A 19,143-nucleotide genomic window follows, 5' to 3' on the forward strand; every position below is an offset into this window, starting at 1 on the left:
CATAGGTTTAATAGGAAAAGGTATACATATTAACAGTGAAGACTCAGATATCATACATAGCCACCATCCTCCCTCACCTCAGGACAGGAGGACCAAAATGTTCAAACCTTTCTAGAGGCACAAAACTAGCTCGTCCTGGCTCTAGTCCTCCAGTACGTCATAGCATCAGAGAAAGTCAAAGGACCTTTGAGGTCACCTAATCCTCCCACTTTACAGAAGAGGGAAACTGAAGCACAGAAAAGTGACTTTTCCAAATGAATTCATATACAGGTTAGACCCAGAGCAAGGCTTCCATCATGCCTTCCACTAAGGTATGTTTTCTCATTGGTTTCTCTTTTTTCTCTCTCTCTTTTCTTTTCTTTCCTTTTTTATTTATTTATTTCTTTGTTTATTTAATTATTTATTTATTTATTTATTTAAGATTAGATCTGCTTATCTCACCCAGACTGGGAGGTCAAGGGCTAGCCACAATCCCCCTGGTCCTCTGTGCCACACAGGAGTTGTGATCTTCTCTGTTTCTCGGCCAGCTTTCCCCTCCTTAAGCAACTTGGTGCCCACTCCCCTCCAGGGGATCATCCTACTGATGCCTGACAGTGCAGTGGCTCAATCGCCACAGACCACTGCTCCTCAGAATTCTGGAGCTCAAGTGACCCAGCAGCCTCATCCTCCCCTGGAGCTAGGATTACAGACATGTGCCACCAAACCCTGCCTGTAATTATTTTCCAGTAAACGATGAAACTGCTTGAGGTAACAAATGTTTCAGTGGCACTACAACCCACAAACGATTCTGGTTTCTGTACATAGCTTCTGTGAAGTTAATTATGGTGGATATTTCAATGACTTGTTTGGATTGGGGGACTAGACCTGGGATTCTATCGATATACATGAACACATTCCTTTGTTGTATTTGGGAGTTGGGGGGGGAGGGGCAAGGGAGATTGAAATGGATCGACAGCCGTGATTTCTGTGAGAGCTTTGGTGTGCCAATCTGCCAGACAGGAAACTCCTTCTACCAATGTGGATAGGTAAACGTAACTGTTCTGCAATTTCTGGTCTAGAGAGTTGTCTGCAGGCACTGAGAAGTTTATAAGACTATCCCAGGTTAAGAGTCAGAATGTGCCAGACAGAGAGGATGTGAGGCCGTCTTCCTCATTCTGAGGCCACCCTCTATCCACTATGGCACACTATTTCCTTACTTCTAGGAAATTTTTTGCTTGTGGTACAAATGGAAATAACCATTATTTTTCATCCTAAGAAGAAGATCGAAATCTTTTTTACTCTTTTTTTTTTCTTTTCCAAGAGATATCTGTAGGTTTTACGCTACTCTCCATTCTGAAACAGAACTGGCGATCATACTGAAAGCAGCATCTTAGCTGGCGGAGGAGTTCTGAGCTTGGAAGGGTGACACCTAGCTTGAGCAAGTGTTTGCCTGGGATTTTACGTCTGGGCCCTGAAGGGTGTGGCTTACTGAGGACTGTTTCTTGCTTGGGATCAGGCTGAGAAACAGGTCGATCCGTGAGCACATGCATCCACTCCCTCCACCCTCCCCCTCCTTTGTGTTCCTGCCTCTATCCTGCTCGGAGCTGACTCCTCCCTCCTGCAGCAGCAGCTTGGTTCAAAGACAGAGCCTCTCATTCTGTACTCTTTCTCTCGCTGAGCTAGCGGGGTTGAACCATACCTGAGGATCTGCCTTCCTTTCCGACCCAACTCGCCAGCAAGGTTCTCCTTTAACTACTCTCAAAAGTCAATGGAGTTTGAGTATTCTGAGAAACCAATGGAAATGTCTGACCGTGTGCAAAGGAATAATAAAGGATCCGAGAGGAATTGCTTTCTTGCCTGAAACTTATGGGTTGGGGATCTTGGAGTTTGGTTTTTGCCTTGTTTTGTTTTTAATAGAGGGTGGAGAAGTTTTCTGTTACTATTCACTTAAATGGACCCCGATTTTTTCAATTTGAGTTGGCAAACCTACGGGACACGTGCCTGACGTATCCTGAAGGACTGAGCAGAGAGCATCTAGAAAGACAGAAAAGAAACTTGGGGGGAGCCCAGAAAAGCTCCATTTGGTCATTCCTAGTCATGCTTTGTCTGGAGAAAACTTGCAGAGTCATTGATAAGGACAACTAAGTGTCTCCCGGGGACAATGTCTCTGATCCCCAATAACTTTTCCATGAATGGGACAAGTTCAGGGATGGAAAGCCCCATTAAGGACCCGACTCCCAATCGACCAAGACCTTTAACTGTTTTCTTCCTCTGCCTAACGTTTGTGATGACTATCACAGCGCTAGTGGGAAGCATTTATTCCTTAGTTTGCCTGCTAAAAATGCCCAACAAAACCGTGTTATCGATGATGGTGGCTTCTTGGTCAGTGGATGACCTGATCAGTGTCCTGCCCATGACCATCTTCCTTTTCCTGCAGTGGCCAAAAGACAGTCCCAGGGACTCCCAAGCGCTGTGCGCCACGTCGGCCTTCCTCTACCTGTTCCAGGGTATCTCCAGCAATCTCAAGGCGTCCGTTATAGTTTGCTACAACTTTTACACGCTCCACAGAAGTGCGGCGAGCCCCGGAGCGGCCAGCCAGCCCCGCGCTCTGCTTGTCGTCCTGCTCACCATCTGGGTGGCCAGCCTGCTCATCTGCACTAACCCCCTCTGGGGCTGGGGTGCCTTCGAACGCACGCCTTGGGGGTGCCTGGGGGACCATAACAGTTCCCTGCTGCTCTTTGCAGTCTATTCTATCAGCTTCTGTGTTCTGGCTGGATTCTCCGTCCCGCTCACTTACCAGCTGCTCTGCTCCGACCAGCTGCCTGGAATTCGAGTTAATTACCAGGAAATCTCTCGAGGAGGAGGCTTCACGCCGTGCACTCCCCCATCTCGGGGCAGTGCCCTCCCCACTACCCCCGAAGATGCCCGGACCCCAACAGTGCAGTTCTACAGGGGACCAGGGAGCACCTTGACCTCGGAGGCTGCCTTCGGACTGGGTCCGCCGGCAGGACGGCGGCCCAGGACAGGGGCTGAGGCAGGGATGAGAGATTTCAGGAGGCCGGGGCGGGAGACCCGGAGCGTACAGCGCGGCAGCCGAAGCTTCAGCGTGAGCATAGCCCAGAAGCGATTCTCCTTGATTCTGGCTCTGACCAAGGTCGTCCTTTGGCTTCCAATGATGGTAACCAAAAAAGAAAAAGGTTGGGGGGGGGGGGACAGAGAAAAGGCAGGAAAGCATGATGCTAGTAACGATGGATGGATGGAAGGATGGATCCGTGTGCAAGTAGGTATGGGTGCGTGCCCGTGGGCGGGCCAGTAGGGGCTTACTCGAGTGCCACCAGGGTGTCCACTAGAGACCCCTTTAACTCTCAGAGTCGCTCCCTAAGCAGTGGACAACTGCCCCGGAAGTCTGTGCGAACGCACCAGTTTAGTAGGGGTTGGCGCGTGTGTACGTGTGTTTTAACATTTTCCAAATGAACTCATTAGTTTCCACCCAAGGGTTAGAGATAACTCCTCGCCCTCTTCCGAAGCAGCTGTGGGGATTCTGCAAGGGTGGCAGGGAGGGAAAGGTCATTGTCCTTTCAGCCAGCACTTGCCCCCTGCCAACACCTCTGTCCCATCCTCATCTCTATCCCTGATCCTACCCCAATTTCCACCCCTAGCCCTGCCCCAAATTCGAGGTCCCAGGCCCAGACCTAGAGCCAACCAGTCCCCATCTCCATCTCTGTCTCCAGCTCATCTCAACTCCAGCCCCTCCCTCATTCGCAGTCCCATCCCCATCCACTTTCCTCAACCCTGTCCCATCTCATTCCTATCCTCGCCTCAGTTTCCATCCCTATTCTGGCTCCTAGTGCTGTCCTATACTCATCCCCAATCCCCATTCGCTCTTTGCCGAAGCCCTCCCCAACCGGAACAACGCCCTGGGAGAGAAAAGAAAGGGGCAGGTGGGAATAGAGAGTGAAGGCAGAAAGGGCGACAAGGAACCAGGGGTTGCTTTCGTTTGTCTCTTGCCAAGAACCAGGAGGACAGGCGGCTGTCCTGTGCCGTGATGTTCCCCTGTAGTGAGGAAGGTGGAGCCCGGGGAGGGTCTGGGAACCAAGAGCAGCCAGCCCATGGCCGGCCCAAGCTGGTTCAGAGGAGCCGCTCACCCAGCCCAAGGCTAGCGGCGGCAGCACCCACAACGCTACACCTTCCCTCCCAGGCACCGAGCTGGAGGAGCTCAGGGTCTGGCCAGACTGGGCTGGGCATGGCTGGAATAAACCGTGCCAGGCTGGGCTACACTGCACGGATGGGCGCAGCAACTCCGCCTGGCTGCCTCACCCACTGCCTCCTGCCTGCCTTTCCTTTCCTTTGCTCCTCCATGAGGGAGTGAATAGCCGAGGGTCTTTATCATTCTCTCTCCCGCCCTGGGACTAGTGCGCCCGGGAGCATGGCAGGCGAGCGAAAGGGCAGAGCCACAGCTGGGCAGACGGGCGAGAGGGCGGGCGGACGAAGACGTGTGCACCACGAGAAGGCAGGAAAGTAGAGTGTTAGGCAGGGAGGTGAGGGCAGGAGGCAGGGTGGTTGGGAGGGCAGCCAGGCCAGGAGGCCTAGGCTGGGGGCCAAGGAGGCCAGGGCTGGAGGCCAAAGAGGCCAAGACTGGAGGCCAAGGAGGGAGACAGGGAAGGCCTCCCTGGAGGGATGGAGGGCACAGGGCTGTGAGCCCTTGCACTCTGAATCGCGGTGTCCTTGCAGATCCACATGGTGGCACGGCGCACCCCGGAGTTCCAGAGCCTCCCCTTCGAACTCTTCAGCTTTCTGCTGACGACCCTGGCGGCCACCGTGACCCCAGTGTTCGTCCTGTCCGAGCGCTGGACCCACCTGCCCTGTGGCTGCATCATTAACTGCCCGAGGAACGCGTATGCTGTGGCTTCTGAGGACACCAAAAGTAAGGCGGCCGGTCTCAGGGAGTGGGTTCACGGCGGGGCAAGGACTGGTGGGGCAGAGGTCGGGGAAGGGATGCACGAATAAATGAACCGAACGAAAAGAAGCGAGAAAGGCAGTTAACAGACCCCCACCCCCAGCCCACGCCTCCTTACTTTGACCCCTGACTATGGAAGGATCAGAAACGACGGAATCCCATGTTGGAATACACGACCCAGAGCAATGAGAAATGACAGGGACTTTATTTTTTCATCCAAGGCTGTCAGAACACATAGAGCCTCCTAGTTCTTGGTACCTCTCCAGATAACTTTCTTGACCCCTGGCTGGATCTTACTCTGCCATTACCAGAAGCAGTAATAAGGACCAGGAAGGGGAGCCTATCTTGAATATCAAATATGGAACGGGAAGAAAAGAAGGGAATTGTTACCCAAGGCTCTCAGAACACTTGAGAGTTAAGACAGCTTTAAAGCTAGTCCCAAGGGGACTGACCTACTTAAGCTTTTGAGATAAGACACAAAGATCCCCGAGATTCATTCGCATTCAACGTGGCAAGCCCTTCACAGGGCCCTGAAGCTTTTGACTTCTCATTACTTTAACCACTAGACGAGCCTATCCTGGATTGGTGGGGGAGGGGAGGATAATCAAACTACCAAGTTTGCATATAAAATTCTTACGTAGAAGCGGACATGAGGAGAGAGAAACTTCCAATCTGAAGTTATTGTTTGGTACTCTAAGGGAACAGCCAATTAAAACAAAGGGCTCGAAGGCTCTTGTTCTTTCCCTGAGTTGGGGAGTAGGCATGGGAGTGAGAAAGTGAAAGGAAAAGCTAATTTAAAAGAAAAAGAAAAGCTCGGGCCTCTTTCTGGAAAGGTTTTGAGAACAGCAGGACAGAAATGGCCAAGATCCAAGAAAAAAAAAAAAAAACAACAAAAAGAATCCTCCTCTGATGCCTAGTGTAAGGGGACAATAATGCTGGAAAGTTGTATTCGGAAGAAAAATCTTCCTGTTTGGTCACCATAGTTATATTTTGTAGGGACTCAGTTACCCTCCATTAAAGTATAGACCAGATTGGTTATTGCACTTTTTTTTTGTTTTTGTTTTTTTTTGTTTTTTTGTTTTTTGCTTTGTTTTAACAAGCTGTTAAAACAGATGGAAAAGGAGACTCTGTTTTGATGGTGCCAAAAAAAAAAAAACCCAACAATTTTTACCACACTTAGGTTCCGCTGGGGCTGTTTTGACATTACTTGAAAACAGGTTTTACTGTTTTCAAATTAAATATTTGGAGTTCTATGAACAACAACAAAAAAACACCCTTTTTGAATTTTTCATTTTTCAAATCATTGTTCTGCTATAGACATAACCTATAACGTAGACATCCCCAGTCCCTCCTTATTACTATTATAACATTACTGTTATTATTAAATTACTACTAGTACTATTATTATATATTATGTTTGTTATTATTATACTATATTATAACTATTACATATACTATGCATGTTGTTCTCTAATACTATCTGTGTGACCTTGGACAATTCACTTAATCTCCCTGGGCCTCAGTTTTTTTTCTTACCTGTAAAATGAGTGAGTAGGACTAACTAGCCCCTGAAGGCCTATGCAGATCTAGGCCTGTGATCCTATGGTCCCTCTGCCTAGATAAAGGTAGAGATAGTAGACAGAGGCTTTGTAGATAGAGAGGCTTCTTAGTATAGCCGATGGAACTTCGGGGTCAGGAAGTCCTACATACTAGCTGTGCGACTATAGGCAAGTCAGTGAAATTCTCCAAGTTTCCAGAAATTCTCAAAGATTCTCAGAAATGAATTGCTGAAGTGCATCAGCTAAGGGTATTTTCATCCACAGTGGAATTTTCATTTGTATCAGTGATATCACAAATCAAGAACTATCTCCCCACGACCACCAACGGCTCTCAATTTAACAAGCATTGAATTCCCCCCATTTGTAAGGTTTTGTACTAGCCACAAAGACAAAAATAATACATGAACAGTCAAGTCAATGTAAGAAACAGCACTTCCCAGCTGAGGGGAATGTCAAGAACACATAGCACCTGAGCTGAGTAGGGGAGGCAAAAGTGTATTCTGGTATAATAGACAATCTTTTAGCAAGGGCTGGAGATAGGAGATGGAATAACAGGTACAAGACGAGGGAGTAGGCCAATTTGAGTGGAATGTGAAGTATGTGAAAGGCAGTTATGTTAAACACATCTGTGAGGGCAGCAGCCAGATACTCAAGGACTTGACATGTCAAACTGAAGACTTCGTACTTTACTTGAGGAAATCCTGAAGGGGGGTAACCATTGAAGTGTTCAACATAGGAAGAGAGTAACCTGGTCAGATATGTCCATTGGGCGGAAGCCAGCTAGGAGATTGAATTGTTGTGAAAGGGCTTAAGGTGGTGAGGGTCTGAACGAGAGTGGTGGTCATGTGATCAGAGAGAGGGACTGGATGGGAAAGAGGCTGTGGAACTAGAAGCACACAATTGACTCAATGTGGGGAGGATGAAGGATGGGGGAGGGTCCCGGAAGATAAAAAGAAGGGTGGCGTTCTGCTCAAAATTATAATCTCGAGTCGTCCATACAAATCTCTTTGGTTTTCCGGAGTGCTTCGTGTACATTATCTCATCTGATCCTCACAACAACCTCAGAAGGTTAGGATAGTCATTTTACAGATGAAGAAACATACTCACAGAAGTAAAGCAGATTGTTTGGGAATCACACAACTACTAAGCAGAAGAGGTAGACTTTTGACCTGGAGCTTCCTGACTCCAAGGCCAGCAGTCAGTCCCTTATACCACACAGCATTGCAGTTTAGATGCAAACTAGCCTCAAATAATCTTGAGACATTTCCTATTTTAATAGCCGGAGCAGTTTTACAAACATTGGTTGGATGTGACCTGGGGCATATGTGATTGGACTTCATGTCCTCATGGCTGGAGGGCTAGCCTCACACTTAGGAAGACCTGGCTTCATGCCCTACCTCTGATCCTTATTGTGTGACCCCAGCCAAGTCACTTAACCTCTAGGGCCCTTATAATCTAAAACTATGAATTAGCCTCCAGGGCCCTTATAATCTAAAACTCTCAAGTGCAGGGAAGGTGCCGATTTGTATTGGGAGATGGCATGTTCTCATCTAGAGTTACTTTACCAGTAACATCACAGGTCCAGTCCAGGGAAAAAAATTGTATTGAATTGAATCTGGTGCCAGGGCCTGACTGGGAGCCTCTCTGTCTAAGAACCAGGCTCCTAACTAATCATATGTAGGCTCACCACCAGGCCCACCAGTTGTTTCCTTTTTTTTGGGAGGGGGGGTTATAGGTCAGAGAAGTTCTTGAGGGATATCAATTAAACAGGGATAAGGGTGCTGTCTGCAATGGTGGAAAGAAGCCCAGGAAAGCATATAGGCTTTGAAGAATGGAAGAAAATATTTACTTGGTACCCATATGGAAAAAAAAATTCTTACTCTTATTGTCTTTGTAACTTCAAAGTTCTGACACTTTCATATAAGCCACACACTGTCACTGGAATGAACTTATTCGGGCTTGGAATGCCGCCTCCCACCCCTCACATAAAAGAGATTCAGGAGAACACAGGCTTGTAGTGAGGGTAAGAGACTACAGTGAATTGATTTACATTGGGCTGACAATGCAGCAGTCCTCTCATGATTCTCCATAGTGCCAGAAAATTATTCCTGAGATTCTGGCCAAAATGTGTAATATTGACATTGGTGGAAGGGCTGCCATAAATATGCTTGTTGCTGAGGTGACAGAAAACCAGAATTTTGAAACCTGGCCCCTGGCAATGTCTGCATATGATGATGGTCGGCTCTGGTGGACCAGATGGCACATTCCTTGTTGTACTGTCATCCTTTGGAAGGAGGGATCAACAGTTCTATTTCCAAGACCTTTCTACTTTAACAAAGTAAAACATCATTTCCTATGTATTTATCTTGCACTAGGCAATTACACAGGCAAAACAGTGGGTATTTTTTTTCTTCCTAGCAGAACTGAGCCCATTCGATGTCTGTGAATATACAAACGTGACTTTGCATCTCAGTTTTCATTGAATGATAAATGCTGGAACTGAAATTGGAAAATGAATTTCAGGCAGCTAGAAAATAATTAGCAGAGATCATCTCTCTACCCTGTCTCCAACCACAAGCTGTATTTATTTACCAAAGCCTCAGAGGAGAAAGATCAAGGTTAAGCAAAAATTACTTCAAATACCAAAATCATGTTTCTCTAACAAAAATGCCCCCAAAAAGCTTACCATAAGGATATACTTTCATTATTTTGCAGACATTTGGATTTCATTTTAAAAACCCTGCAAGAAACTTCAAATATTTTGAACGGAGCACAGAAAAAAATTGAAGTCTTTACTTAGAGTTCCAAGTTCCAGTAACATGAAAAATGGAGTGAGCTCTGGGTTTGCTGAGATGAACTCACTCTCCCAAGAGCAGGATTGAAAAGTAGAGATATGCCTGAGTCCTATACTCTTAGCCTTATCTTGCTATACATATTATACATACATTTATGTTATATAAATTATACGAATATTACATCTAAATTATATATTACATGCATTCATGGTATACATAAATTGTTGTAACAATTTTTAAAGAATTGAAATACCCAGAGAAATGACAGTAAGTTGCTTTAAGAAAAAAAAATTAAAATATAATCCAGATGGTAGGTTATGCTGAGAGGTCCATGAATTAATGGCTAGAAAGCTAGCTTTAAATCAAGAAGAACTGGACTCAAGTACATGCAATTGACCCTGTGTGACCTTAGGCAAGTCAATTAGCCCTCAGACAACTTTCTAACCCTATGCGTTTCAGAGAAATTGTTCATCATCTTTAGAAGGGGTGGTTTCTCCCCAGGCATTCCCTGCACTGATGAATTCTAAGGTCTGATACCTAATAAAAGCAGAGAATAAAAATCAGATTATTAAGAAATAAACTTATTTTCTTTCTTTTTAAGATTTAGAAATTTTACATTATAATAATTATTTGGTCACTCTGTAGATTCCAGGTTTTTAAAGTAGTCTTTGTCATTTCCTATACCTATAACTATGTCTTTTTTTTGTAAAACTCCCCTGTTGGTTTATTTTTTTACAATCTAAGTTTAAATTAGCTATTTTCTCAAAGATGGCTATGCTTTTTTTTTTTTGGTTCCCCTTACTTGTCCATGACCTTTTAGCATTCTTTCCCAACTGAGCACATTTTGTCAAGTAAACATTTTGTTCAAGTTATATCTTTTCTCCAGGAGAACATGTATTTTCTACATTCATAGAGATGAGTGATTGACACATGGTGAAGCATGTCCAACAATGTGCACTGGATGGACTTACTTTGGCTCTTTATAGTGATGACTGTTCTGAAGGCAACACATAACTGAGTTTGTTGTTTATTCTTCCAAGCAAAATCAAAGAATCACAATAGAATATTAAGAACAATAACTCACATTTACATCGTCTTACAAGATATTGTCCTCTCTACGACCTTATGAGGGAAGTAGTGCAGCTATTAATCCCCTTTTGACATACAAGGAATTGGAATCTCACAAGTAGCAAAAACAGGATTCATTTGTAAGTCTTTCCTGATGCTAAATAAGACTAAGGCTGTTTCCACCATACCACATTGCTTCTATTAGGAGGGAATTTGATACAAAATAGGTCTAGGATAGACCCCATCTAAATGGAGTTTATAATATTAGCTGATATTTGTCTTTGTATCCACAGCATAATGACTAGCATATAGTAGATGTTTAATAAATGCTTGCTGATTAGTAGCTTAATAAAGTAAAATAATATTGCAATAAGGATAATTTAATCTTCAGCCCAGAGTTTTTCACAATGGCCAATGCTGTCATGATTCTCCTTACAGATTCCTTTCCAAAGTATTCTCCTCAGTATCTTTAGTTAGAACATCCTCCTTGTGTTAACTGAATAATTATTGTCAATAACAGTTATCATTATACTACACTCACATTAAAAAGATTTACTTAGTTAATGCCCTATTGCCCTAAATTCCTTTCATCATTTAGCAAACATTCTTTAAACATCTAATTTATGCAGCACTCTCTTTTCAGGACTGAGGAAAATGCAAAGTTTCAACAGAACGTGGTATCTGTCCTCATGTAACTTACAGTGTGGAATGCAAATATTGACAGCCCATATAGTTATAATATGCAATATTACAAAAGTTATATAAAGAAGTTTGAATCAAGACCACATGAGGTCTGAGCAAGAAGGTCACTGTTATCTGGAGATATCAGTGGGGGCTTCTTGAAGGAACTGGTATTTGAGTTCAGCTTTAGAGGATAGGTAAGAATTCAAATAGTGAAGAGGGTGAAGGAGTATATTCCAGGCACAGCAATGGTATGAGTAAAGACATAGGGATGGAAGAGTACAGGACATATTCATGGTGCTACCAATAGGTCAATTTGTACAGAAATAATATCAGATAAGGTCAGAGAGGTATACTGGTGGCAGATTGAGGAGGGCTTTAGATGGAAGGTAGAGGAGCTTGAATATTATTTAGTAGGCAATAGAGAGCCTTGATAGCAGAGAGGCAACTTGATTGCATATATGATGATGATTATAGCAGGTATTTGGCATGATTTGAAGAGTAGACAGAGAAAAGGCAGGAAAAAAAAATCTGTTAAGTTATTTGAATAGTCCATTTAGGCTGTAATGGGGAGGGGTCTATATTTGTGTGGTGACATGAAAAAAGATGAGAAGGGAATATGAAAGATATTGCAAAAGTGAAATCAATGGAATTTAGTAACTGAAGGGTAGGAGAGATAAGGAAAAAAGGAGAGTCAAAGATAAGAGTGGAAGAATAGAGGTGGTATAGAAAAACAGTGGCCAGAAGGATGAACAGTTTTAAAGGGAAAGATAATAGGCTGGATTTTGGACATGATAAGTTTAAGCTACAGATGGCATACACTTTTAAAGAGCATTAAGCTAAATTTAAATTAATATATTATTAATCATTATAGTACTGATTCCTAATTATATAAATATATTTATCATTGTAATAGTTATATATAATAAATTGTATTAAAATTATAATACTATATTAATATAATAAGATAATACATTTTCTCTACTTGAACTATTATAGATCTAGTAAAAATATCTATATCTCTCTCTATTTCCTTTCAAGGCTCTATCATTTTCACTTATTATTCTCATCATCTCCTTCAGACTGCTTCCTATATATCACGAGAATGAAGGTATATTCCCAAAGGACATATCCCTTAACGTATCTTGTACATGTAATTGAAATCACAAAATGATACACAAAACAAACCCTAGTTGAAGTACATACCAATCCATAGTTATCAAAATGTAGTTTCTTCTGACCTATTCAATGTATTCCTAGATTCCAACAGTGAGCCACTAATTAATGAGCTAAGATAGTATACTTTAAATTATGTTCCTTTTAACTAATAAGTTAGGTAGTATAATTCAATAACCATCATTGTATCAACTAAAAGTGAATAATCTAAATATCCCAAGATGTTTTCATAAATTGTTAATAGAGTTGGTCCCCTTTTTCCATTCCCTCTGACTATTTTTTTCAATTTATGTTCTGGCATCAAACCATAATGAATGATGCTCAAAAATTCCATTTTGTTAGATGGCAGGACTAGCTTATATAAATCTTGACTTTGGGGAGCATTTCAGTAATCGAATCAAGTTTGTGGAAGGCACAGTGGTATACAGGAAAATGAATCATATTTTGGCTGTTCCATTGTCATATAAACTTTAAAAGTTTTCACAAATTCCTTCTTTCCGTTGAGGAATGGCTAAATGTCTAACAATAAAACATGCAACCTGCAGAGTAGAGTGTTGTGCAGAAATACCATGGTGTTTTCAAAGAAGAAAACTGAGAACTTTACTGAGGTTATGTTTTACTTGGTCACAATGGTATGACTTCTTACTGCCAGAGTGTAAATTCCTCTATGGTGGGGATGATATTTCACAAGAATAACAGCTGAGATTTACATAGCACTTTACAGGTTGCAAAATATATAAACTATCTCATTTGAGACTTCCCTCCTCAAATGACAGCTGACTGGCACTTATGTGACACTTTAAGGTTTGCAAAGCACTTTATAAATATTATATAATTTGATCCTCATAACAACCCAGAAAGGTAGGTGCTATTATAATCCCCATTTTGCAAATGAAGAAACTGAGGCTGAGAGAGGTTGAGTGACTTGCCCAGGGGCACACAGCTAAGTAGGTCTCTGAAGCAAAATTCAAACTCAGACCTTCCAGATTCAAAACCTTATGAGGTAAATGTTACAGATATGATTATGCTCATTTTATAGATGAAAAAACTAAGCACTTTCCATGGTCACATAACTAAAAAGTGTTTTGAACCCAGATCTCTTCTCATTTCAAGTCTAGTGCTCTTTCCTGTGTATCAATCATGCTGTCTCATTGAGCTCTACATTTTCCTGAATAGTTAGGACTGTGCAGTGCACACAGTAGTTGTTACTGAAATAAAATGGAAAGAAGTAAAAGGAAATGATAGAGGAAGGAAAGGAGAGTTGAATCATAATGATCATAATGAATGTGTCATTTGCATGGAATGAAAGGCGGTTGATCTCTTTCACTTCCACCCCATCTTCACTCCCATAAGTGAAAGTGCATTTCCCAGCTTCTTTTCACCAGTCCACAGAACAAAGGTATGAGAGCTTGTGATAATTAATCTGATTTAAATCCTGAAGGACTTCAAATGTGGCTACAATATGTTCATGCAGTAATGAAATTAGTCTTGTCAAAGATTAAAAGTAATCCTCAGGCTTTCAGATATGGATGTGTTAAGTATTGGCCCCCTATAAAATTTTCCCATTCCTTTCCAGATTTAGCAGCATCAGAGATGCACTGTGAAGGCAGTGTAGTGGGTAGGAGGCTGGCCTTGGAAGGAAAAAGTCCAGGGTTCAAATCCTGCCTCTGACACATCCTGGTTGTATGACCATAACCAATTCACTTAACCTCTCAATGTTGGAAGTAATTCTGTAAGGCCAAATTGCAGAACTGTTGTTGATCTGTTTTGGGAGAGTCAGTTCATTACTGAAATTCTCAGTAGCAAATGAAATCATGGGTGTAGAACAGCAAAATTTAAAAAGATATATGGTAGTTGGTAACCTGAAATATGGAGTGCTCCATACAGAGTCTTTGTGAAGTTTTAAGCTTTAGTAGCTTACGGCTTTTTGAACACCCTTTATATTGATACTAAAACTGCTTGGTCAGCTCAGTGACAGAGTGGGTAGAGTGCTGGTCCTGGAATCAGGAAGAGCTGGCTTCAATTAGCCTCAGACACTTATTAGCTGTGACCTGGGCAGGTCACTTAACCCTATCTGCCTTAGTTTCCTCATCTGTAAAATGAACTGGAGAAGGAAATGGCAAACTACTTCCACATCTTTGCCAAGAAAACCCCAAATGAGGTCACAAAGAGTCAGACATGACTGAACAACAGCAAAACTTACATTTAAATTTTAGTTACTTTATATGTTCACAGCTTAATTTCCTTTATGCTTGTGGATGACAGCAACTTTTTGTAACTGACTAGAAGGTAAGTTAATAAGGTACTTAAATTTATAATGAGTGCAAATAATGAGTCATGTGAAGTGGTCACATTATTTGAATTTGTACTACCTATTTCTGTTGGGCTGGTACTAATGATCACATATTACATAATTATAACTTCAGATCATCCAAATTAAAATTCACATGACTACATCATAAATGAACCATTGTCTATATCAATTATATTCATTTTTTTTCTATTTTTCCTTAGCTAAAAGGAAAGGCTTTGAATTCAACTTATCATTCCAACACAGTTATGGCATTTATAAGATATCCCAAGACAATCATTGTGATGAAGATGAGGATGAAAACTCTATATCATATCATAATTTGATGGACTATGAGTGTGAAACCGTAAGAGACACACAGAAAGATACCAGCAACTTCCTCCATGCCATAAAAGTAGAATTCAGCACCACAGCTTCTCAGGACAGCTCCATGCTGCCAGATATCAACAAAACCACAAACACAGTTAGCACTGAGACAAAGCAGGACTCTGACAAGAGCATTGAGCAGGTGCTGACTGACAAAACAGGAGTTTTTGTAACAGAAGATGCCAGAAACTTTGAAAAATCTTCCTTTTTGGAAGGGCCAGAAAGAAGGCTTTCCCATGAGGAGAGTCACAAACCAGAACTTTCGGACTGGGAATGGTGCAGAAGTAAATCTGAAAGGACTCCTCGTCAGGTAAAGTAGAATGTTTCTCACAAAATTAAAAGTGGAAGCCATCATATAAAGTTTCTAATAGTACTATTTTTTTCATGTTGAAGTTGTACCTGTTAATCTTCTCATTCATTCATTCATTCATTTATTCAAATCTGAGTTTTCCCTTCCCCTACGCTATTACTTTTCCTTGTATTTTTTTATTCTTGAAGAATTATTTGAATCTTATCAAAATTTGTTGATGCATGTCTATTTATGTTTAATCAAGTTATTCAATTCAGGAGTTCTTTTTCTTTAACTTAAATTACAATACGAAGATCCTTAAAGTCTAATTGTTTCAGAAAAGGATTCATTATCTGTGAGATGATGTGAGAATGCATTTTCCTTCAAGCTATTAGATGATTATGATCTAAGTTGGCCATTATTTTTCACATTATTGTTTTGCTAATGAGAAGTAGTTTTTACCTACATTGTAATTTTAGTCAATTCTATAATTAAAATTTTAAAACAACAAATTATATTCTCAATTAGTCTTGGGCATTTGTAATGTTATTCCCTGATTATCTTCTGCTGGAAGTAATATATTTGATTGCCAAAGTGAAATTTAATGAAGTAAAGCCCTATTGAACTTAATAAGCATCTATTGAGCACCTACTGTATATAGGATACTTTAGTAAGCTACGGAGATACAAAGATGAAAACAAATATTTATTTGTATCATGGAGCTAGAGATAAAAAGGATCCAGACCCTTTATTTTATAGATAAGGACCCTGGAAGCCAAGGAGGCTAAGTGACTTACCCAGAGTTACATAGGTAGTAAGTATGAGACAGGATGTGAACCTGTCTTCTGACTCCAGAGTCATTCAGTCAACAAACATTTATTATGTGCTTACTATGTGCCAGACACTGTGCTAAGTATTTGAAATACAAATATAAGCAAAAAGAAAAATGGTTCCTGCCTCCAAGGAGCTTACATCTTAATGGAGGAAGACAATAAATAAAAAGGAGCTGAAAGAAGGGAGGAAATGGAAGTACCCAGGAAAGGGAGAATGGCAGAGAAGTTTAGTGTGCAGCCTGTTGAGAAAAGAAGGTATAACTGGCCTGAGTGTTCTCCTTAAATGGAGGCTTTTGGGAAAATCACCCAATCAGAAAGAGAATCTGAAGGGGGCTGGGGGACACTTTGAGGTGCATGTTCAAGGGTTGGAGGGAGCTTCCAGGATGAAGAAGTTTCTGGAGCATGGTAGATAAATCTGGAGAGCAGCCAGAAGAGAAATGAAGAGTCAGGGTTACTTTCTCTGTATCATACTATATATGATCTCTTGCTTTTAAGAAATATACATTTTACAATATGTAAATGTAAGATCATTAGAGCAGGAAGAAGACAATGACAACCATGGTACAGTGTAAAGAACACTGGCTCTAAAGTTGGATAAGCTGTGCTGAAATTCTGCTCCAGATACTATTTGTGTGACTTTGGTCAAGTTATTTCACTTGTCTACCTGGTTTTCAGTTTCCTGATCTGTAAAATGAGTAAAGTAGGTAAGATAACCTCTTAAGTCCCTCCTAAATCTTGCTCTGTAGTCATACTAGCATTACTTTTTAAGAAAATAAGCTAAATAATAAACCCAGATACAAAATAAAATATCCTGCAAAAGACATCTTTTGTGTTGTGAAATCATTGGAGGCTCCAGATACAAAGCTGTAGAAGCTTTCCCAAAAAGTAGTAATGTTTAAACTGAATAATTGAAAAGTAAATTTTCATGATGAAAAGTTAAAGGAAGAAAAAAACCTAATTCCTAATTACTATTCACAAAAAAAGATGTGGTGTCTCAAACAAAGGGTAAAAACTCTTACAAGTTTACCGTTATTCCCCTGTAATTTAGAATTGCAGAATCTTATGATTATCAGGATCATTAAACCTTATCATCTAAACCAGGGGTGGGGAACCTGCCACCTAGAGGCTACATGTAGTCCTGTAGGTCCTTAAATGCGGACTTTTGACTGAATCTGAACTTCACAGAACAAATCTTAATAAAAGGTTTGTTCTGTAAAACTTGTACTCAGTCAAAAGGCTGCACCCAAGGACCTAGAAAGCCACATGTGACCTCAAGGCTGCAGATTCCCCACCCCTAATCTAAACCGTCACAAGCAACATAGTCCAAAGAGGTGAAGTGACATGTCCAAAGTCACATAGGAAATAAATGACACAATCAGAATGAGAACTCAGGTCTTTTAACTGCCCCTCTAGTATTCCTTCTACTCCAACAATTTTCTAAAAGTTTTTTTTAATTCTTTCCATCTAAAAATTATTATTTAATAATAATGTCCTGAATGAAACAACTTAGAAAGATGACAGATGTACACAAAAATGTTTATTGAGAAACAGAATATTCTATGTAAAATTAAATGATTAGTTGTTTCTTTTTTCTTGTTTATTTAGATCAAACATTTAGGAAATAAATTATCCATAAATAGCATGACCAATGCCTCTCTTTTTCTTTTTGAGTCATGATAATAAATTAGTGGCCCCAGAAAACTGAAATGTAACTACGGCATATTTTCACATCAAAATTTTGTTGTATGAAACTGATGAGCAGAGAGGAACATGCATACACAAATCTTTTTAAATATTAAAAAAACTTAAGCTGAGCAGATGTCTTAGACAGTAAACTCTTGAAAAATCCTCATCTCCTGCAAGGATGTCCTCAAAGGACAGCTAAGTCTCTCTGAAAGTTACTCTATTCAGTGTGTTAACTATTTGCTTTTTTTTTTTTGCCCTGTGATAGGCAGAGTGTTCTGAAAGTGACTTTTTTTTTGCCAGAAAGCATAGCTTTAAGTGAAATGAATAGAAATCCAGAGAAAGGATGTTATTAATTTTCAGGTAACAGGAAGGCACATATTTATAGAAATTTGTTAGATTTTAAAATGTGATTTTTTTTTTAAATCTTAAGTAATATATTGATTGATCTGACCTTCCCTTATTTTATAAAACCCTTTGTTATCTTAAGATTAGTATTATGCACTCCCCTCCAAAAATAGTATTGGTATTCCAATATAATTAGACAGTTTTTGTCTGACCAAAGAGATTTCAGCTTTCTTTCTTATAATTTAATTTTAAAGGGATATATTTCACTCAAAGAACGGGTTGAAGAATAAAAAATTGACTTTTTTTTTACACAAAGGAAATAGTGACTTAAGAAGAATTTTATGTTCATGCCTTTCCATGGAGTGTTTTCTTTACTCTTATCTCTTCCTTCCCCCCCCCCCCAAAAAAAATCCCAGCAAATTTATTGGCAGGCTCATTCAGTGATATCTGTAGGGCTCTTTGTAATGTGGCAGCCATTTTCTAGCTCTTTCTTCAAAAACAGCTAAGTCTTTCCCCTTCCTCTGCAACCATCCTTTCAAAAGGTTTGTGGTTAAGATTTCATGAGATTGCATGTTGATCAGTTTCTGTTCTATTCTACTGATATGGGATTATGTATGGGTGGGGAATTATGTCAAGTAGAGAGATAGCGGAACTTAAAGTAGAATAGCAAAAGTGATGTAACTCCTAAGATTTGAGAATAAAATCTTTACTACCAAAAAAAAAAATAAGGAGCCAATAAAAATGGTAGTAGAATATGTTTATAAAGATGGTTTTGACATTAACATTGCACCTCTTGAAAGACACTGGCTATTCATTAGGTTCCCTCTGGTGTATTGGCATTTCAATGGATTTGGGTGGATTTGGTCTCCTATCAGCAGTGGTTAAGGTCTGAGACGGCCCTTTGCCAAGGTTCCTCAGCATGCTGTTGCCATGGCTCTGAAACTCTTTGGTCATCAAGATTAAGGGGAGGGTGGTTACAGTGTTTCTGGCTTTGTGGTTTGTGTAGCAAAGTCCTTGGTACTGTTGTTCATGAAGAAAGAGAACTGGATATATGAGACAACTTGGTGAATGGGAGAATTATTCCAAAGTGACTACAGA

General features: G+C 40.9%; 1 protein-coding gene across 1 annotated transcript in view; it reads left to right on the top strand.

The window, feature by feature from the left end:
• The first annotated feature begins 2,140 nt into the window (after positions 1-2,140).
• Positions 2,141-19,143, top strand: part of GPR149 (G protein-coupled receptor 149) — an 83,670-nt gene continuing 66,667 nt past the window's right edge. The window contains exons 1-3 of the mRNA XM_027875748.1: positions 2,141-3,157; positions 4,711-4,903; positions 14,730-15,202. Of these exons, the coding sequence (XP_027731549.1) occupies positions 2,141-3,157; positions 4,711-4,903; positions 14,730-15,202 (1,683 nt within the window). The remainder of the gene's footprint in view (positions 3,158-4,710; positions 4,904-14,729; positions 15,203-19,143) is intronic.

The sequence above is a fragment of the Vombatus ursinus genome, unplaced genomic scaffold (genome assembly GCF_900497805.2).
Source record: "Vombatus ursinus unplaced genomic scaffold, bare-nosed wombat genome assembly UNPS02014810.1, whole genome shotgun sequence".
NCBI classification, from domain to species: Eukaryota; Metazoa; Chordata; class Mammalia; order Diprotodontia; family Vombatidae; genus Vombatus; species Vombatus ursinus.